Here is a 22,714-nt window from a genome sequence, read left to right as displayed (position 1 = left end):
GAAGTGGAAACTTCAGGGTTCTTTGGAAAGTCAGTTGGATGGTGTTTTGCTGGGGCAAAACACGTGGAGGAACGTTTCGTCAAAGTGGACACAGGTGTGAAAGGCTAAGGCAGACTTGTGAAGGAAAAAGCAGACACAGGAGAGAGGATGTTCTGCTAAAGCAAGCATGTGAAAGGATGCGTGATGAAGGATTCTTTGCTACCGACAGGCGTGTATTGGTCTGCCTTACTTTGCATGGTTGAGCTGCATTTGTCAGGATGCCATAGAGAGAAACTCACCAAAATAACTTCTGGTGGTGTGCTGCAGTTGGTTGCCTCTTCCAAGGACTCGGATGCACGTGCTGAGGCAAGACACGTCGAGGCAAGACCTGCGCTGAAAGGCAAGACACGATGTTTGGAGCGTATAAATAGAACTCCACAGAGTGACGGAGACAGAGCTTGGCTTGCTGGCACAGCTAGCTGTGCAACACATGTGGATCTGCACTTCCCTGAGAGAGGCACATCAGAGAACTTCTCCTAGTGTTCCTGTTGGTCCCTTCTGCTGATTCGAGCCAAGGCTGAGGCCTGGCTGTCTCTGCTAGGTCATGTCACCGCTGTTGCTAACACAACACTACTGACTTGGACTGACAGTGTATCCGAGAGGTATTTGCGAGTGGATCGAACTGTCACTGCCTGCTAGCCTGTGAACCGAGCTGCCAGTTTCCAGACAACACAGACAGGAGTTGCTGCAAAGAACCTTTCTAAACAGGTCTACTTCCCCTGCAGCCCCCCCCCCCCTTCCTTTCTTTTCCACTACCCCTGGTGGCCCTGGGTTCGGTCCTCAGCTCCAAAGGAAAAAAAAAGAAAGAAAGAAAGAAAGAAAGAAAAAATAGCATTTGAGGGGGCTGGAGAGATGGCTCAATGGTTAAGAGCACTGACTGCTTTTCCAGAGATCTTGAGTTCAATTCCCAGCAACCACATGTAATGGGATCCAGTGACCTCTTCTGGTGTGTCTGAAGACAGCCACAGTGTACTCACATACATAAAATAAATAAATCTTTTTTCTAAAAAAAATAGCATTTGAAAAAATTAAAATTACAAACTCTTTTTGTGCTTTTCACCATTACTTGCTTAACTGACCTGTGGAAGACAGGCGGTCCAGCTGAAGCTGCCAGGGCTGCCAGGGCCCTGGCTCTGACTCCTGAAACTCTGATAACAGCCATTGAGGATGGACTGTTCTGGCGCCCCAACATCTGTCCATACTTCCTGCTTCCTGTTTAGTTCCAGTAGCCTAGTCCCCTACAGACACATGGCAAGCAGCATTGTCTGATAAAATATAGAACTCAATTAAATTTGAATTTCAAGTCAACAACAAGTAAAGTTTTAATGTTTGGGAACAAGAGATCTTGTGAGCCTGGCAAGAGAACACAGGCCTGAGTGACAGAGCTTCAGTTGCAGGACTCATAGGACTCCGGAGGCACAGAGGCCAGCATTTCCACAGGCAGTAGATATACGGCTGCTCTTAGGTGTGCTTCTGGTTTGGTTTCCCCACACAGGTGCTCTGGGGAAAGGGTGGTGATTCCTTATCTGGCCAGCGCCCTGGAACTGCAACATTTGATTAAGTTGAGATGGCATGTACACAACAAAATGTATTTGATATGAAAAATGCAATGGCACTTAATGAGTTCACAGCATGCACAGCCAAACCCCCACCACCCCTGATTCTAAACTATTTCTGTCACAGTAGAAAATGCCTATACCCCTTCAGCCATCCCTCCCAGCCCCAGGCGCCTCTCTACCTGCTGACCCTAAGGACTAGTCTACTTTGAATGTCTTGTATAAACATAACCCCATAGCATGAGCCTTAGACAGTCCTCTTTCACCCACATGCTTTGGGGGGGGCTGACCATGCTGTAAGAACGAACCCCTGCTACCTTTTCGTCACTAATATTTCTGTGCGTGGATTCTGCACAGTTTACCTGCTCACGGCTTGTTGGGCATTTATCTTCTAAGTTTTACTATTGTGAGTAACGCTGTACCTGTGCCTAACTCTTCTGGAGTTTATTCTGGGTCAGATGTTTTTCTTTTCTTTATTTTTAGATGAGAAGGACTGAGGAGCCAGTACAAGCCCACTGAACAGAATTGGTGATCTCCTGGATGGCCTCTGACACTCCCCCACCCCCACCCCCACCCCCAGAATATCACACTATGGTGAGGTTCTAAACGTGATGTGTGGAAGAGACAGTGAAATGGTTCAGTGGATTAAGATTTGCTTCCCACGTGGCGGAAGGACAGAATAACCCTACACGTTAAGTGCCATTGAATTTTCCACATCAAATAATTTTGTGGGAATGTCATATTCACACCCATACCTCCACAAACCCCCACAATAAGTAAATGTAACTAATTTTTTTTAAATGCCTGAAGGCTGCTGGAGAGATGGCTCAGCTTACTGTGTAATCATAAGCACCGGTTTTGATCCTAGCACCCATGCAAAAAAGCATGTGTTGCAATTCATGCCAGCAACCCCAGCTCTGAGGGAGATAGGTGAATACAGGCAGATGCCTGGGTGTTGGCTTTCAGCCTAATTGAGAAAAAGATCAGGTATGAGAGACCCTGCCTCTGGGACAGGCAGGGAGTGCTAGAGGATACCTGGTACCTTGTTCTGGGGTTTGTGCATACATAGTCAAAGACAAATACATCAGGTAAACAAAACAACCAACTCCACCTCCACACACACTTTTTATTTTAACAAGTCTGCACAAGCCAGGCCCTGGTGTTTTACACCTTTAATCCCAGCACTGGAGAGGCAGAGGCAGGCAGATTTCTCTGAGTTTAAGGCCAGAGTCATCTACAGAGTGAGTTCCAGGACAGCCAAGGTTGTTACCAGAGAAACCCTATCTCAACCTCCCCTCCAAATAAAAAAAAGCCTGTACAAAAAGGGTTTAAGAACCAGTGAGATAGCTTGATAGATAAAAGTCCCTTGCTCATGACCCAAGTGCCCAGAAGAGAGTTGACTCCTGATTGTTGAATTCTGACTTCCACCTGTGCTCAATGGCACTCGTGCATCCACACTCTCAAACACAAACAGTAATAAAAGTAAAGTTGAATTATAAGACAAAACAACAACAAAGATTTGCTGAGATCGACTGCTTAATCAGGAAGGAAAGAGGAGGGACTACAGAAGGGACAAGCCCACTTTGTCGGGGAGGAAAGTTAGCTTATCCATTGAACCACAGGCTCCAGGCCGATGAAGGAGACAGAACACCAAGGCTGCCTCCTTACTGTGTTCTTTACACAACAGTGTGGTGCCATCTCTCTAGGAATGAGCATCAGAACCCCTAAGTGACTTAAGGATTAAGACACTTCTGGAAGACATGAAAAAAAATGACACTCAAAGTCAGGTAAGAGAGCAATGCTTGCGTCTGGAGATACAGCTCAGAGGTTAAGAGCACTGGCTGCCCTTCCAGAGGTCCTGAGTTTGATTCCCAGCGACCACATGGGGCTCATAACCATCTATAAGGACATCTGGTGGCCTCTTCAGGTGTGCATGCATAATGTAGACAAAACACTGTATACATAGTAAATAAATAAATCTTTAAAAAAGAAATCAATGCCTAAGGTGAGGGTATGACAAATACCTGTAATTCCTGTATTCCATAGCCTGGTACAGGAGGTTAGCATGGACTATATAGTAAGACCTTATTTCAAAAACAAAACAAAGAAAACCTATAATCAGATCCTATCATGTGGTTAACTGACCAGCAAGGATTGGGACCCATGTCTTTATCAACTGAACAACTTAAATCACCAGGTGATCCCATCCAGGGGTAACCCACAGAACTGCAGATGTTTCTAGATGGGCCACTCAGTGTCCACTGGTGAGGCACATGGGTACCTTACCCTGTTCCGTTTCCTTCCACCTGTGCAGGTGCTGAGGCGTGACTCTGTCTCATACTAGTAGACCTGACATCTGGATTGGTCCACAGGTCCCTTCCAACGTCTAGGGCACATACCTGTGTCAACTAGATGACATACAACTTCAACACAGGGCTCTCCTTATTTTAAACCCTTGTGCACACACTTGATGGTTATGAAGACTGTCACAGGAGATACTCCAAACTCCCCAGGTGACTCGGAAAGAGCAAACCCCCCTGTGCCATGTCCCCAACTCTGGGATTGTAGGCCCACAAGCCCTTGAGTCCAGAAGTTGGGGAGGAGGTTACTCCACCAAGACCCACTTAGGAAAACTGCACAGGGCTTCCAATAAACCCTGAAAACTGAGGCTACAAAGATGGCTCAGCAGTTAAAAGCACTGGTTACTCTTCTACAGGACCCACGCTCCCTCCATTTCCAGCTCCCACACGGTGGTTCAAAACTGTCAGTAACTTTGGCTTTACGAAGTCTGGTGCCCACGACTGGCTGGTGCATGTATCAGGTATGAAAACAGTATCATAGAGGCAAAACCATACATATAAAACAATAAAATTTAAAACATCAACTTTATTCAAAAAGAGCACGAGTAAGGTCAAAGACCATGAACACTCTAAACAGTTAACACTAAAATTAGGTATCTTGACCCCTAAGACAGTAAGCATATAACATGCCAGGTCAACTAGTGACTCAGAGTCCATACATATTCAAGATCTGTGACTGGGACCCCCACAACACCCACTACACAACACTCCACCTAAAAATTCAGCAAGGCCTCACCTCCCAAACACTGAGTGCTAATGTGAACATGCCAGATTTCCCTCCCAGGTTCATAAACTCCCAGGCTGTTCAAGATGCTACCCTCAAAACCCTTGATGAACTATTCCCCTGATGCTCAAAACAGGCAACTCTTGCTCTTCAGTCCCTGGGGCCCTGGGGGATGCCTGAGCTTTGGTGTCTCAGTTATGTAAGGATCAGGAGAGGGGGGGAAATCAAGGGAAGAAGGATCGAGCAAAGTGGTAGTTAGTAGCACAAATAGTAGCATCTGTGATAAACAGCCTCTCCCCTGGATCCCAGCTCCAGGTCTCTGGTATGCTACTGTTCCAGGGCAAGAAGGAGCCTACCCAGAAGCCTTTCTTCCGCAGGTAGAAAGCAGCAGGGACTAACTCCATTCCCAAATCCGAACTCTTCAGGATGCTCAGGCTCCAGGGGTACAGGCCACGCGGTCTAAATAATACTCTCTTCAAATGGGCCACCCACATCTCACCAGGGTTCAGCAACACCTGCCAGTGCTGGACCTGGGTCCTTACAGCCCAGCAGACATGCATTGACAGCAGGTGGCACATAAAGTGTATGCTATCCAACAAGAGGACAAACTTCTGGTCTTGCAACCAGGTTTGTGCTACTGACTGGTCCAAAGGCCAGAGGGATCTCAACTCCAACAATACAGGTTGCCCAAGAGATGGCATCACATCTAAAATATCCCACCAAGACAGAGGAGGGATGAGCCGGTGCGAACAGGGGAAAAGGACATCTAATCTCCAGGGAAGGGCCTGGGTCCACTCAACATCCTCAGGGCCCAGATCCAGGGGTACGGCTTCCTGAGGCAAAAGCTCAGTGGGCACAGAAATGGAGAATACTACCCACTGTGTCCATGAAGGGGTTGGTACCAGGGCCCCAGGCCCTCCATATTCAGAGACACTCTGAGGCACATAAAGGGACCCCACACCCTGCCATGCATCCTGCTCAGACCTTGTATTCGGCTCAGACCCTGCATCCTGCTCAGACCCTGCATCCTGCTTAGAATCTGACTCCAAGGACTCTGACTCTGACAAGTGTTCCATGGGCTCGGCATCCCACACTTCCTCTTCCTCCTCTTCCTCTGAAAGTTCTTCCTGTTCCCAGTATCCCATCTCCAGGTAGAATTTATTCAACAGGAAAGCTGCCTTGAAGCAAGCAAAGCACATTTTCATTTGTTCTCCATGGACAAGCTGGTACAGCCAGGCTCCATAGAGGCAGGACATACCCCTGGCCCCATGGCGAACACTGACTGGGGGACACATGGCCAAGAAGTCTGTCTGCAGCCAAGTGGACACGCAGAGGAAGACTTGCTCGATGGTCTCAGGAGGTCAGGTCAACAGGACCGTAGACTCTAGAAATAGGCGGAAAAGCTGAGAATGAGAGACTCAGGAGAAAACAGGGTACAGTAGGTCTAGGGAGTTTGGGGCTACAAGACACAGAGCAGTGGTACGAGAACTGGGTGTGAATTCAATGGATACCTCTCTGGAGAAGTAGACAGGCCCGAGCTTCCAGAAAGTTCTTCAGCTTCACACTTGCTCCAATGTCTGGGGAGCTACAAAGGCAAAGGAAATGAGGTTTGGCTCCCCCTGCTGGGCTCGTTGCTGGTTCCACTAAGGAGCGGGATGTTGGGACTCTGATCCCGCCGCCCCCCCCCCCCCCCCCCGGGTTCACTGCTCACTCTGTACAGGCCGGGGAGTGGGGTGCTTTTGCCACACCCACAACTCCAGAAGTTTCCTCAGGGTTCAAGGCCCCAACCTCACACTTGGGCCCAGCTACCACCCAAGGGAGGCCGGGAAGCCTAACCCAGGACCTCCTCTCTGCCCACCGCGCTCCCAACCTGGCCCAGGCCCACCATGTCCAACCAGTCCCAGCCACCCGCCTCAGCCCCTTCCCATCCTTACCTCCCCGACTGAGATTGCCGGAAGCCCCGCTAATGGCCTCCGCACGTGGGATCTCCTCGCTGAGCTCTGATCCCAGCACTGAGCAACGCGGACTTATAAAGGGCCAACACCCATGATGCTCCAGCTCATTTACATATCTCCCATGAGGCCCCCAAAATGCAGGAAGCAGAGGCGCTGAGTCACTCTAGCCCCCAAGGCCCACATGCGGCCAAGCGCTCCCTACAGCACGCATGCGCCACTGACCTGCCCGCACCCCAGCGTCCTCTACTTCCTGTGTGCTGTTCTTGTGGTGCCCGATGTCCCAGATCCCGGTTCCTTCGAGGGACTCGAAGGCCGAATCTGGGCCGGCAGTAAGCACATCTTGTTTGGAAAGGACGATCCCTTCTTCCCTGTCTCTTCAGTAAAAGTTTTTCCAAACTTGGGAAACTGCTCTCCGTCCTCCACTGCATTTTCAGCACAGTTCCCCGCTCTCTGGGTCTTTTTGTTCTTAAACAGACTCTTTAAAGAATTCTTTGTAGGGATTGGAGAGATGGCTCAGCGGTTAAGAGCACTGACTGCCCTTCCAGAGGTTCTGAGTTCAAGTCCCAGCAACTACGTGGTAGCTCACAACCATCTGTAATGGAATCTGATGTCCTCTTCTCGTGTGTCTCCAGAGAGCAACAGAATACCCATATAAATAAAATAAACAAATCTTAAAAAAAAGAAAAACAAGAAGATTAGAGGAGTTTGGGACTTGGAGAAAAAGCTATGCATAAGATATTGAAGGTGGACAGCCCGCGGTTTTGGATACGGGTGTAGCGATGTGCCTCTGTCACCACAAGGGCATGTGAAGCAGCTTCTCTCTACAGATCTTCTGGACTGCCCTCGGCATCCTTCTCTCAGAGGAAGTAAAGTATTTCTCCTCTGTAGAAACCATTACAGGGTAATGTAGAGTTCACTAAGACTTGAATCACAAAAGGTCCTCTGCAAATCATTGAAAACAGTGCTTGCTAAAGCTGCACCTTCGGGAGCGAGGCTACCAGCCATGACACCTCTCGTCGATTTTTTTTAAAAGATATTTATTCTGTCATAAGGGTGCCTTGGCTATTTGACTGACAGCCCCTTTGCTCAAAGCAGCCAGAGTCCAATAGCTGTCAATTAAATTAGGGAGTGAAATTACCCCCTCCCCCCAGCATATTCATTTATTTACAGGAAAATGAACAGTGTTGGAAGCAAGCAAAAGAAACTTATTCTAAGTCCTACCAGTTCATTTTCAGGCTCCGTTTAACCATAGTGAGAAACTAAATTCAAGGTCCCAGGCTCTAGTGTCCCTATAGATGAGCAGCTTCTGTTGTAAACAGTTGTCTGAGTCCAGATGTCTCAGGGACAGCTTCTCCATTTTTGCTGTCAGGATGAAACAAGTTCGAGTTCCCAGACCTAGGAACGAAGGCCTATCCCACTTCCCCGAGTGTTTTCTTAATTGTCTGTTAACTGGTAAAGGATATAGAAATTGCTGTTATCTAAACCATGGTGGCTAGGTTGTAAACATGTACAACCGATGGCCTGTTATATTCTAATTAACTACATGCAGCTGGACAGTCCCTTTGCCCGCTTAGCACTCTGAGCTCTGGAACTAACTTCTAGGAGAATGCATTAAGGACCTGGTTATGACCCAGCCTCCCACAGGTATTCCTTCTTTCACCCATAAAGCCAAAATGCAATTGGATAACACTATAGGACACCCCAGCTTTTCCCCTCGCTTTGTGTTCCCATCCTTTAAAAATGTCGGACAATCTCCCTTCCGGGACTCTCCCTCCAGATCCCAAACTGGCCACCTCCCTGAGCAGTCGGGAAATAAAACTTCTGTATCTAAAGTGAGTTTTCTTGGCTTCTGCCTCCAACCCTGCAAGCATCATAAGCAGAGCTTACAGCGAAGGACTTGGCAAGTCTGTCGTTGACGCCAACAGTAGGTTTTTTTCATGGTCTGTTTTTGTTTGACAGTGTTTAACACCTTGCCCAGTTCTTCAGGGAGAGATAGATCTCCAGCATCTGTGTTGGCACCCTAAGTTCATAGCTCACAGTGTTAATTTTCTTTATACTCTATTTATTCTTAGACTGTTTTCTTTTTAAAGATAAACTCATACATCTCCTAGGCTGGATACCCTACGTAGACCTTAAATTCCTGATTCCCTTGCCTCCCTCTCTTGAGTCCTGGTATTATAAACACACACCACTATGCCCAGTTATTTAGTGCTTGGAATGAACTCAGGGTATCATGAACACTAGACAAACACTCGACCAGTTAAACTAAACCCCCAACCCCTCATTCTGAGATATTTGTGTTAACTTGCTTCTTGTCTTAGTTTGCCTGGTTGTGAGAACGAAATATCAAGCCTTGGCAGCTTAAAGGACAGAGATGCATATTTTTTTTATTTATTTATTTTTTTTTTTACAGCTCTGCTGGATGGTGTGAGACAGATCAGAGGAGCCTGCCTTCCCAGGGGCACTGGGGCAGAATTAAACATTACCAAACATTGGTCAATACTATTACTACGTACTGTTAGCCACTATTAAAATTGTTATGTGAATAACTTTCTGTAAGTGTTATGGTATTGGTTATTAAATGTTTTCTTTTTTTTTTTTTTCCTTTTCTTTTTTTCGGAGCTGGGGACCTATTAAATGTTTTCTATAAGCAGCTTAAACTCCAAAAGCAGCAGGCATTGGATAGATCCCTCCCTTGGGCATACTCCTGTAAGTAACTCATGGCTAAGCGAGACTATTGTGATTTCTGTCTGTCAGAGGCTCCCCATCTGGGGTGCATAGATATGTGTGTAGATATGTGTGTAGTGTCTCCCCAGGAAAAGATTTGTCCCACAACAGGCTCCCATCAGGAATATGTGTTCAGCTGTACCCTTGGTAGGAATGGGGTGTGCTGGACCCCCTTTCTACAGTCCCACAGCTTACTCCTGCCTTTGTGCTGTTTGTGCCTTGAGGGTCAGCCACACACCTGGCCAGGCTTGAGTCAAAGCCGGTCTTCTCTATGATCCAGCCTCTAGCTCCTGGTGTGGGGAATGGAAAAGCATGAAAGACCCAGAGTAGTGACACTGAGGCAGTTTACTTTATGACCTTGCAAAGGCAGGTGCCTCCACAGAGATTAAAATGTAGGCGATTTACATTTGACTTTTTTTTTTTTTTTGTCAATAAAAACCACAGGTCGGTTTGTCCCTATATTTTCCGTCATGTCGATTTGGAGTGTTTTCTGCTGCGTGGCCTTCGCACATCTGCAGGTTGTTAGACGAGTGTGGCTGTTAATACTTTTTACCTAGTATTTTTGTAATTTTTAAAATGATTTGTTTTGATTTTATCCATGTGGGTGTTTTGTCTGCACCTGGGTCTGTGCACTCCACTCACGCAGTGCCTATGGAGGCTGGAAGAGAACACTGGATGCCTGTAGAGTTGTAGACAGCTGCGAGCCACCATGGGGATGCTAGGGATTGAACCCAGGGCCTCTGGAAGACCGACCAGTGCCCTTGAGTGCTGAGCCATCCCTCCAGCCCAGTAGCCTTCTATTCTACTTTCTAGTTTGATGAGCTCGGGTAGCAGTCCTTAGGAGTAGATCAGGCAGCAGCTCCTGTGTTTCCTGGACCCAAAGCTGCACTTAAGGTGACTCAGACAACTCTTGGAAACAATTTTTTTTTTTTTAAATTTACTTGTTATTTTTAATTGTGGTGTGTACACCCATGCACATGTGTGGGCGTATTGCTTGTGTCAGGTATGTGCATGAGTGTTGCACCCTGGGAGGCCAGAGGCCTGGAATTACAGGCAATTGTGAGCTGCCATGTGGGTTCTGGGAATCAAACTTGGGTCCTCTGTAAGAGCAGCAACTGTTTTTAACCACTGAGCCATCCCCCTGCCTGAAAATGAACCTGGGTTGTTTTTGTTGTTGTTGTTGTTTTAAGATATATGGGGGGAGGGCGTGTGTGCACTGTAGCCGTCTTCAGACACACCAGAAGAGGGCATCAGATCCCATTACAGATGGTTGTGAGCCACCACGTGGTTTCTGGGATTTGAACTCAGGACCTCTAGAAGAGCAGTCAGTGCTCTTAACCACTGAGCCATCTCTCCAGCCCCAAAATGGACCATCTTTTTTTAATTTAAATTTTTTTTGAGACAGGGTGTTGTTGTAAAAATATAAAAAGTAAAATGCTGTCTTTTACCCTGCTAGATCTGGCACCACAGTGCCCCAAGATATCTGCTAGATATCTTCCCAGAAATACACATCCCAATGCTGTGGCAGCCCAGTGTCTCTAGCTGCCACACACTCTCTTACTCTTAAATCTCTACAAGAAAGCACACACAACACAATAACCTTTGATTCCATTGATAAGATATAATTGCCCACCTAAACATACAAAGCCCAATACACATCCATCCCTTAAGAACATTCATAACAACCTGTAAATACACAGAGTTTTTTTTTTTTCGTTCTTTTTTTCGGAGCTGGGGACCGAACCTAGGGCCTTGCGCTTCCTAGGCAAGTGCTCTACCACTGAGCTAAATCCCCAACCCCCACAGAGCGTCCATGTTCTCTCCGAGGCTTCTCCGTTTCCTCTCTTCTGTTCCCTCCTCCTCTTCCTTCAAACTTTTCTCCTGCCCATCCTTCCTTCTCCTCCAATGACAGGCCTCGTTCTATCCTGTACCTACCTCCCCTTTGTGATGACGTCATCCCACAATGGGGTTTCTCTGTGTAGCTCTGTCTGTTCTGGAACTCCATCTGTAGACCAGGTTGACCTCAGACTCAGATAACCTGCTTCTGACTCCTGAGTGCTGGGATTGAAGGTGTGTGCTACCACTGCCTGGCTAAATTTTGTTTTATGTGTAAGGGTGTTCTGACTGTATGTATATCAGTGCCGTGTGACAAGGTAGACCAGAGGGAGTGTAGGATCCCCTAGAATTGGAGTTACAGACAGTTATAAGCCACTATGTGGATGCTGGAAATAGAACTCAGGTTCTCTGGAAGAGCAACATATGTTCCAAACTGCTGAGCCATCTCTCTACTGTGATCTTTACTAGTTTTACTATTAATTTTATTATATATGTACGGGTATTGTCTTAGCCAGGGTTTCTATTCCTGCACAAACATCATGACCAAGAAGCAAGTTATTCAGCTTACACTTCCACATTGCTGTTCATCACCAAAGGAAGTCAGGACTGGAACTCAAGCAGGTCAGGAAGCAGGAGCTGATGCAGAGGCCATGGAGGGATGTTTCTTACTGGCTTCCTTCCCCTGGCTTGATCAGCTTGCTCTCTTATAGAACCCAGGACAACCGGTTCAGGGACAGCACCATCCACAATGGGTTGGGTCCTCCCACCTTGACCACTAGTTGAGAAAATGCCTTGCAGCTGGGTCTCATCGAGGCAGCTTTTTTGAGACTCCTTTTTTGTGATAACTCCAGCTTGTGTCAAATTGACACACAAAACTAGCCAGTACAGGTATTTTAGTGGTCTCATTTCCATATTTGTTTTAACCTTCTAGTTAGATCTAAAATTGCAGGACATGGGTGACACATACCTTTGATCTTAGGATCAATGGGGCAGGCAGATCTGTGTGAGATCAAGGCCAGCCTGATCTACATAGTCAGCCCCAAACCAGCCAGGGCTACAGAGTAGGACAAAAAACAGAACTGGTCTAATTTTTTTTGATATCTTTATTTTAACCTCCTTTGATTATAATTAATCCAATCCATATTTTCACCACTGAGTGCTGTCTTAGTTAGAGTTAATATAGACATTGTGTGGAGACAGCTGTCTGAGTCCAGTCATCCCAAGGACAGCTTCTCTACCTTGCTGGCAGGGTCAAACTCAGTTCATCTACCCAGACCCTGGAACCAACTCCTGTCCTGTTTTTCCAGACGTATCTGGCTTATCTCTTAACTGGTAAAGAATATAAAGAAGTTGCCTGTTATCTAAACAAAGGTTCACATGTTGTAAATGTTTATTGCCGATTTGTCCATTGTTGCCTAATCGCCTACGTGGTGGCTTGCCCGTTCCTTTGCTCCCTCGTCCTTTTGAGTTAGGGCCCTACGTCCAGGATAGGTTCTGAGGACCAAGGCTCTGAGCCAGGATCTTGGAACCAGGTGGCCTAGATAAGGCCCAGTCACCAACGTTTATGGGCAGCTCCTGGTTGCTACTGCTGTAGTTTGTCAAGTGATTGTGAGCAAAGAGACAACAAGAAAAAATTGGAAGGTTGGATTTGCCCCAAGGAAATAATCTAAATAAGTCTATGCCTCCTTCCCCTCTAACCTTCCTCTCCTGCCTAGTGTTGGGGGTTGGAAGGGTGGGACATATAGGGACCCAGTTAAGTGTCCAGCTCCTCTGAAAAGGCTATTGGGGCTCCGTTCCAATTCCCTGGGCTAGAAGTTGGAGAAGAGGCGCTCCTATGACTAGGAGACGACATGGACATAGCTTTAAACATGGAAGTGTCTAGTGTTCTACCAGGCCACAGCCGTCCCTAACATGTAGGTTGCAACCCAGTTGGTGCTGGCAGAGTCACCTGCAAGGAATAGCAAAGCCCCAGGGGTGACCTCGTCAGAGAACAGATGTCCTTCCAACTCTTTAGAGCCGCAGTGGTGAGGAGAATTTAACGTGATGCCCACTAGGATTAGAGCAGAGCCTGGAAAGCCAACGAGGAAGGGCATTCAGTGAACTCAGGCATTCACCAGAAGCCTCCGATTAGCTGACCCCAGATAGCTGGGGGCCATGACACTGTCCAGCAACATAGGCCAGCATCCAGGCTTTTTGAGCAAGCAGAGATTTGTCGGCAACAGGCTGGGAAATGTAGGTCTCTATGACTATCCTACCTCTCACCTAGAGGATGCTATGCAAGTCACTATCCTGAATGCTAGCTGCCTGGTGTTTGCAGTTGACAGCCATTGAGTGAGGTGCAGAAACCTGTACATAGTTAGTCCTGGTGCAAAAACCCAGCAAGGTACATGGCTGGGTTGTGTCTGTTGCAGCGAGACTATGTTTCTCTTCATTGGGCCCTAGGTGTCTCATTTTTACAATTTTTTTTTTTTTAGTTTACTGAGATATTTTACATGAGAGATATTTTCTCTACACTCAGCTGGGCTCCAAACCATCTCTGTTTCTTCTTCCATTTTAAGTGACTCAAGTTTCCACAGGAGCAGGATACAAGCTGACGGGAGAGCGTTCCCTACCCCAGTTGGAAAAGAAATTTTAGCAAGACTGCTTCTTAAAATCAAACAGTCAGCAATTGGGAGGTAGAGACAGGAGGATCAAATTTTCAGGGTTCTGTGTTGCATACATATACATAAAAATAATAAATAAATAAATGAAAATTTAAAAGTTTCTAGCTAGCCTAAGCACTTAGCAAGTTTGAAACCAGCTTGTGCTATATGAGACCCTGTGGCAAAACACATAGACAAGCAAATAAACAGAATACAGTACTTAGAAGTATTTTTTTTTTATCACCGGGTAATAGAGCGTAAGAAACCAGCCGTAACAACAATACTGAAAACTCATGGCAGCTGATAGGTAAGGCATAAATGTCTGACCTCTCACACCAAGAAAAAACCACAGAGGCAGTACACAGGGGTAAGGCCAATGCTCGACCACACCAGGAGAATGGTTTGGATTAACAACCTCTGATTCTGGCTGCCATCTCCCAGCCCAAGAGGAACCTGTGTGGAAAGGTGGGTTGTTCAGTAAAGCACAGTCTGATGTACTTAGAAGAAAAAGTAGGACCCTGCCCCACCAGAAAAATCTAATTAAGTCTAAGTGAACCAAACAACATAAATAAGCAAAATGTAGCTGGCAGGATGCTGCGGATAGTAGGAACCAGAACAGTTTTTTGTTTGTTTTTGTTGTTTTGTTTTCAGTCAAGATGGGGAAGCAGAGCTCCTCCTGTGAAACTTCAAGCCGTACCAGTAAACAAGAAGTTTCTGGTGTGTGTGGCCCTGCATAATGTTAACTTCTGCATGAAATACCCTCCTGCATGCTCATCTTTGGGAAGTCAGAGGCATAGAGCAGATGTGGCTTACACAACTGGAGAAGTGTACCCTTCAGAAGAGATGGGACAAGCAGAGGCTCTTGGCCTTTGCCAAACTTAAGCACTTGATACTCAGCTCCTGGAAATGTCATCAGATCTTGGAGGCATTCTCAGCCAGGGAGGGTGTGGAATGGATGACTGTCGAGAGCTGAGAGCAGCAGCCCTTTTGCTGGACAGTAAGATGATGCCCGGTACCTCCAGGGGAAGCCTCTGCCTTTGATCTCTTTGCCCATGATGATCCAACCTCTGTGTCTGGGGCTGAGCAGAGGTCTCAGCTCCCAAGCCCAGGCCCAGGGTTATGGAGACATCTTAGACTCAGCCTTGCTCTGTGCTGGATCCTCTAAGCTAGGTGGTTACCTTAAAGCTTTCCCCACAACTTCATTGCTGATAAGCCAGCAGCCTGTTGAGCCAAGTCTGCTGTAAAACTTGGGGGAGGGGTGGAGAGCGCGGTGGGGGGCCGGGATAAGGTACTGGTGGTAAGAAGGTGTTGGGGGGTACCTCTCTCACTACCTAGAACTCCTCATTAGCCACAGAAAATGCATCTGTCTTGCCAAGGTGCCTGGGACTCCGGCAGTCCATTATGGGGATCCTCAGTCCGTGTTTTTCCCAAGTGGAAAACAGGAGTCTGCGACTATTGCTGTATCCCAGTCTCTTGTGTACCCCAGCGCTGCTGAGTACCTCTAGGGAATTGGGAACAGGGGTCCCTGGTCCCCTTGCCTCCTGCTCCAAAGGAAAGGCAGAACCCAGGATGAGGGCAGAATCGCTTTGGTTCCGAGTGAGTCCGAGAGTTCTGAGGGGCTGGAAAGGAGAAGGTCTTCTCGCTCTTCAAGCCACAGGCCTTACCCCTGCAGCAATCCTTGATGAAGAGACGTCATTGCTGGTTGAAATTGCTTTATCTAGTGGTGAATGTAAGTGCATACACCTTACTCATGGCAAACCAGAGATTAAGTACCTTTTTCAGAAAGGAATGTCCAGGAAGGGAATCTAATTGGTTGAACACCCAGAGCCTATCTAGACACCTCCCTAGCATGGAAAATTCCAGGTTTTTAATGCTACATGACTTTCCTCAGGGAAAGGTGAGTGTGGAAGCATAGAATCTTCCTGACAAGGTTAGAGAAAGAGAAAGCCTGCTCACAAGGGAGTCTCCCATTTTGTGCAGAGTTCGGAGGCCATGGTCCGGGTGGACTTCAACTTTAACTAGAGAGTTTTCCCACAAGACCACCCTTCCACACAGAGCGTGGGACAGTAAAGCTAAGGAGAAACTTCATTCTATGGAGGACAGTGCAGATAGCGAGGAAGTAGGTGTTGATTGTCTATGCTGGCCAGTATCGCAGCAGGGTCCTGGTCGGTCCACCTGGCCAGAGAATAAAAAGAAATGCAAGTGTAGAGGAGAAGCTACACAGAAGAAATTAGTTGTGCATAGAAAATCCAGGAGGGGTCGTACTCAGTCGTTGATGAATGCTTACAACTTACTGAGCTCAAACAATGATCACTGCATTTCTAAGCACCAAAAATAAATAGCAAGCTGTGTTCTAAGACATGACCGTGGGCAGTATGTGCTTAAAACCAGAGGTCAAATGCCAGGTTTGACTGCATAGTGATAGCCTTACATTAAGTAAGTAATTTTAAAAGCCAAGCCGGGTGGCCAAAGCCTGTGATCCAGGCTAATCAGAAGGCTGGGAGTCAGGTCATACTTTCAAGGCCAGGCTTGAAAGATGGCTGGCTCCACGGTTAAGAGTGCTTGCTTCTCTTCCAGAGGACCCAAGTTTGACTCCCCGCACACACATTACAACTTCCCCGTTACTCCAGTTCCAGAGCATCTCACTCTTCCTCTGGCCTCTGCAAACACCTGCGCAAATGTGGCATATTCTTACACAGACGCATAGACATAGAGTAAAAATAATAAAAATAAGTCATTAAAAATTCAAGGTCGGGGGCTGGAGAGATAGCTCAGCGGTTAAGAGCACTGACTGCTCTTCCAGAGGTCCTGAGTTCAAATCCCAGCAACCACATGGTGTCTCACAACCATCTGTAATGAGACCTGAGGCCCTCTTCTGATGTGTCTGAAAACAACTACAGTGTACTCATATAAAAATAAACAGATCTTTAAAAAAACAAACAAACAAAGTACCAAGCAAGCTAGGTGTGGTAAGTCACAGCTGTATGCTCAGCTGAGCCCAAAAGATTTTTTAAAAAAAATTCAAGGTCGGGGCTAGAGAGATGGCTCAGTGGCTAAAAGCACTGACTGTGTTGGACCCAAAGAACCACCACCAAAGATATGCTTGTCCCCAAAGACCACCAGAGCCAAGATTCGATGCAATCAGCAAGAAGTTTATTCCAGCGCGCTGGGGTTCCTCAGCCTTCAAGCAAGAGAAGAAGGAGAAGAACCCTGTCCTACAGAGACAGGCTACTTTTAAGTACAAAAACGACAAAAGCCACAGGAATGGGGATGGGTACATTGAGGCACACAAGGATTGGTTGGAAACATTTGCCCTTTAACTTCACTGGTCCACGTCATGGTCACATTGTCCTTGGTGCCTGGAGCAATGCTGTGGTTTTGGGAGGTGGAAAGTCCCTGTCCATCCTGCTGGCCATGAGACTAACCTGCTGGTCATAGGACCACGAGGACAGTGTGTAACTAGGTCATAAAACCACAAATGGGTGGGTGAGGTATAACTGGTGGAATTTCCCGGCAGAGGAATTTTTCTTAGGGGAGGGGTGTAGCTTGTGGAATTTTCCTTTGGTTCCACAACTGCTCTTCCAGAGGTCCTGAGTTCAATTCCCAGCAACCACATGGTGGCTCACAACCATCTGTGATGGGATCTGGTGCCCTCTTCTGGTGTGTCTGAAGACAGCTACAGTCTACTCATATAGATAAAAATAAACCTTTTTTTCTTTTTAAGTTTAAGGTCTGTGTGGGTTTAAAGCCAGCCTGGGCACCAAAATGAGACTCTTGTCTCAAAATACAAAGTAAAACATGAGCGGAGGTTGTTCCTCAGCACCGGGGAACTTGCCTAGCAGGAACAAAGCCATAGTTTCAATCTTCAGAACAAACGGACACAATTATATCAGAAAATACCAAGTCCTGAGGAATAAATAGAAAAAAGATGTTTAAGACCTTTGTGGGAACTGTTAAGACAACAGAAGGGTCCTACATCAATAGAAGGGTGTTCTTCCACCTTTGGGAAGGCAAGCTGTTGGTAAGGCACACTCATTGCCTACTTGATCTGTGGGCTCACTGCAGCCTTGTCCAAAGTCCTGGCAGGTCTTTTCGTAGCATTTGACAAGGCTGTTTATGAAAGAGATCAGCTTTGAGAGCGGTGAGGTGGCCACAGGCAGACTGGTGTGGCTGCTGGGTGTTGCGTTTATAAACTACAACTGTACATTTTACTCCATTTTTATTGCTTTTGACTTAAAAGTAATCCAAGGAATGGGGATGTGAACTCACCCCTCCACATTCCCCCCCACCCCCCAATCCCCCACCCCACCCTGCTTTGATCACCAAAATCAGAGAGTTGCTGGGAGAAGGGGGAGAAAGAACACACTTGGTGCTTAGCTGCGGGCCCGAGGTCAGAGGGCATCCCATTCCATTCTCCTATGTCCTAGATCAAAGAATTTTATCAGGAACACCCAGCTAGAAATAAAAAATAGAAACTGTTACATCCAGGACTACAGGACTGTGAAGAGAAACTGCCTATCTCGACAGTCACTCCAAAATTTCCCAAGTCGTTGGAACATCCATCTTCAGGCTTCTGGCCCAGAATATCTGACAGACTTTTCCTGTGAGGCGGGAATTATGAAGGACTGTTTACCCTGTCTTGGCACATCATGGCCGTTGACTTCCTTGTGTTTCATTTGTCAACTTTGGACAGCACACTGTCAGCAGTTTTGAAGCAAGGGCAGTTTCTTGCCCAGTGGCTAGCTTGCCACTTTTGAAGCAAACTCCATAAGGAGGTTCTTCGATGCTAATCATCTTCCTCGAAGTAAAATGGGGGTGCTGCCAGGAGATGACATGTCTCATTGCCAAAAAAGATATTTTATTAATAAAGCATCTTTAAATACCCCTTTCTGTAGATCTCTGAGGTTTTTGAAGACCGTCCGTCTATCTATAGTATATACCCAAATTACTTGTTCCTATTTCAGTGTATTCAATCTAGAAAGCATCTTTCTGTAATTAATTAGTATCTATCATAATCATAAGTTTGGTTGATTCACTAATAACTTAAAATTTTAAATTATCCTAAACAGTTTGTAATAGCATATTTCAAAAGGACTAGAATTTAACATTGTGTTTTTAAGAATTGCATAGGTAGGGGTTGAGGATTTAGCTCAGTGGTAGAGCGCTTGCCTAGCAAGCGCAAGGCCCCGAGGAAAAAAAAAAGAATTGCATAGGTACAATACCTTACATAAGAGTTGAAACATATATACATAGTATGTTGTATCAAGATATAACATTAATCTGTATCAATATATACAGATCTATACCAAAGAAAGATCTTTAGCTCTATAGTTTAAGAGTAGATTCAATAATCTATCCTTTATTCCTATTACTCCTATTCCCCCCTTTTTCTTTTCATCCCTACTCCCCTCTTTTCACTCTAACACTAGACAGGAGAGAAAGAAGAATAGAGGAAAGAAAAAGAGAAAAAATACTGGGTCCGACATGGCCTTGGTAGAGGTAAAAAGATATGGTTCTCACCTCTGGAACAGGGCCAGCAGGCATGGGCCTCAAAAAATGTCTGTGGCTGCTGTGGTACTGTAAGGCCTGTTTGAATAATAATAATAATAATAATAATAATAATAATAATAATAATAATAATAAAAAAAATATATATATATTCTTCCTTCAAGGAACGTCCTCCCTGTTAATGTTAATGACTTCAGATGATCAGAGATAGCTTGCGTCTGGGAGGCAAAGTTGTGGCTAATGTCTCAGTAAAATGGTAAACGCTCAGACCTTCAGGACAATCCTTCAGGCTGTGGAAAAGAACTCTAAAATGAATTTAAAAAATATATGATTTCTCTACTATGAAAAATATAGGGTTGCAGTCTGAATTGTATGAGGGGTTCACAGACCTGGAGTAGTAGGGGCAGCTGCATTAGTGAGCCAGTTTGTTAGAAAGATACAAAGGCAGGCAGATACAAGGGCAGGCAGATTCCTGAGTGCAGGGTCAGCCTGGGACATAGCAAGGTTAGGCCCAGGCATGGTAGAAATGGTAATTTCAGGACTGGGTTCTACCCAGTTAGTTTATAGTCTGTGCTTAACAGAGGCAGGCAGATCTCTGAATTATTTTTGCAATGTTAAAAAAAAAAAGTGTGCTTGCTGTCTCCAGAGAATCAAAGGGCTGGGGTCATGGGATGCTGATTCGTAGGAATCAAAAGGGAGCCTGGAGTAAATGACTGGGTTGATATGCAAAATAAAAGTCTGGGTTTATAATCTGCAAGAGAATGATCTAGCCAGATAATTTTTTTTAACATTTTTTTATTGGATATTTTCTTTATTTACATTTCAAATGGTACCCCCTTTCCTGATTTCTCCTCTGGAAATCCTCCTATCCCATCCTCCCTCCCCCTGCTTCTATGAGGGTGCCCCCCTACTCCCTTCCACCTCTCTGCCCTGGCATTTCCCTACGCTGGGCATGGAGCCCTCACAGAACCAAGGGCCTCTCCTCCCACTGATGCCCAACAAAGCCATCCTCTGCTACATATGCAGCTGGAGCCATGGGTTGCTCCATGTGTACTTTTGGGTTGGTGGTTTAGTCCCTGTGAGCTCTGGGGTGTCTGGTTGGTTGATATTTTTTTTTTTTTATTCTTTTTTTCGGAGCTGGGGACTGAACCCAGGGCCTTGCGCTTGCTAGGCAAGCGCTCTACCACTGAGCCAAATCCCCAACCCCAGGTTGGTTGATATTGTTGTTTTTCTATAGGGTTGCAAACCCCTTCAGCTCCTTCAGTCCTTTCTCTAACTCCTCAGTTGGGGTCTCTATGCTCAGTTCAATGGTTGGCTGTGAGCATCTGCCTCTGTATTTGTCAGGTTCTGGCAGTCTCTCAGGAGATACCTATATCAGGCTCCTGTCAGCACGTACTTCTTGGCATCTGCAATAGTGTCTGGGTTTGGTGAGTGTATGTGGGATGGATCCCCAGGTATGGCAGTCTCTAGAATAGCAAAAGAGACTTGCTTGGAGAACTCTCTTGGGCAGAACAGAGAGAGAGCTATCTGGGGATTTCCAAAGAAAGCGGAACATAGAACAATCTGGAAAGCTGTTTTGAGCATAACATAGACCATCAGCTTGGACCCACGATTTGACTTTGTCCTTTGTTTCACACTCTCAAACAATCCTCTCAGAAGCCTTCTCCAAGCCTAGGCTGGTCCTTGGCAAAGAAATCACTGAATCTAACCTCCCTTGTTTTGTTTCCTCCCTGTCCAAGACCATAACAACTTGTAACCACGCCCCCGGAAAGGACAACAAACATCCATCCAATGACCAGAAACCACTCACTCCACCTCTTGGGAATGGGATGTTGTTTTCTTAAAATTGCTTCATCTGTCTGGCTACATTGTTTTCCTTTTTGAGGAGCCCTGAGAAAATTGGAATGTTGGTTAGTCTTAAGAAAGTAGCTGTAACATTTAAGCTAGCTTCATTTAAATGAAGTCCTGGCTGGAACAGTCCTGAGATGCTGGATGATTTAGCTACCTGGCTAGACATTGTCCCAGATACAGATTTTTGAGGAAACAACATTGAGCCAGTCTGAGGTAGGATCAAGCAGGATGTTGGAATAAATATGTCTCAGCTTCTCAGCCTCTATTTCAGTGAGTCTTGTCAGGGCTGTTTTGAATTTATTGGTGTCTGTAAATATATAAACTTTCACAAGTGATATACATTTCTGCATTGATACATATATGGAATGTGCAGTGTGCACAAATCATTTAAAGATGATTCTCTGCTGTCTGTTCAAGCAGGTAGTGCATCTTTCTTTCTTTCTAAGTTAGTTTGGATTGTATGACCAAACTGTAATATAAATTTTTATCTGTGCCTTTTGAAAGGATGGCCTAAGTCCAGAGGATTTTGTAGCAGTAAGATTCATTGGCTGTGCATAGCTGAAGTTTTAGCTAGAGACATTGTTCATGTCTCAGCCAGTCCCAGAGCTGTACCCAAGGAGAGAGGAATCATCAATACAAGTTACCCATTTTGTTGGTCTTTGTGACTTCTTTCTTTCTGTTTGCAACCAAGATCTTCAGGGGGGGTCTCCTCCCTCAAATCTGATTTTTGTCAATTTGGAAGGAATCCACAGGTTTTTTTTTCCCCATGGAAACAAATATAAATCCTCTCCCCCAGTATAACACATTTTCCTCCATTTTGAAGTTAAGACATGATTGGTATAAACAGGTTGATTTGGTTAAGCAGGATTTTTCCCTCATAATCTAATGTCTCTCAACAGCTAACTGTTGGTTTTTGTTCATTAACATTCAAAAATTTAAAGTTAATACAGCACCAGGTAATCTCCCTCTGGGGTCTTTGTTACTTCTTTCTGTTTAGCATCTCTACTAAAGTATGATTAGATCTCTCTACAACTGACAGTCCTGTAGGACTGTGTGTAAACCTGTAATAGGCTTTATATTATAATAGGCAAAAATTGCTTCATTTTACTAGAGGTGTATGCTGGGGCACTGTCAGTCTGAATTTGTGCAGATATTCCCATAATTGCCGTAACTTTTTTTTTTCTTTTCTTTTTTTCAGAGCTGGGGACCGAACCCAAGGCCTTGCGCTTGTTAGGCAAGCACTCTACCACTGAGCTAAATCCCCAACCCCTTGCCGTAACTTTTAATAAATGTGTAATTAACAAACCAGCCTTTTCAGGACTTAAAGCAGTTGCCTATTGAAATCCTGAATATATGTCTATGGTATGGTATACACATTTTAATTTTCCAAATCCTGCAAAATGAAACACATCCATTTGCCAAATTTCATTTCTTTGGGTACCTTTTGAGTTACTTCCTGCAGGTAATGGAGTTTGGTTAAACAAAGAACAGGTAGAACACTTCCTTATAATTTCCT

At 45.6% G+C, this 22,714-nt stretch overlaps 1 protein-coding gene across 1 annotated transcript; it reads right to left on the bottom strand.

Moving 5' to 3' along the window:
- Nucleotides 1–4,466: 4,466 nt before the first annotated feature.
- Nucleotides 4,467–6,669, bottom strand: Tex19.1 (testis expressed 19.1). The gene is given in 3 exon segments (NM_001017482.1): nucleotides 4,467–6,063; nucleotides 6,191–6,264; nucleotides 6,614–6,669. A coding segment is annotated over 1 exon segment (1,071 nt). The 5' UTR covers nucleotides 5,975–6,063; nucleotides 6,191–6,264; nucleotides 6,614–6,669; the 3' UTR covers nucleotides 4,467–4,903.
- Nucleotides 6,670–22,714: the final 16,045 nt, after the last annotated feature.

This window comes from Rattus norvegicus, chromosome 10, assembly GCF_021556685.1.
Source record: "Rattus norvegicus strain SHRSP/BbbUtx chromosome 10, alternate assembly SHRSP_T2T, whole genome shotgun sequence".
In the NCBI taxonomy this organism is placed as follows: domain Eukaryota; kingdom Metazoa; phylum Chordata; class Mammalia; order Rodentia; family Muridae; genus Rattus; species Rattus norvegicus.
This window is presented reverse-complemented; position numbering and strand designations above follow the sequence as displayed.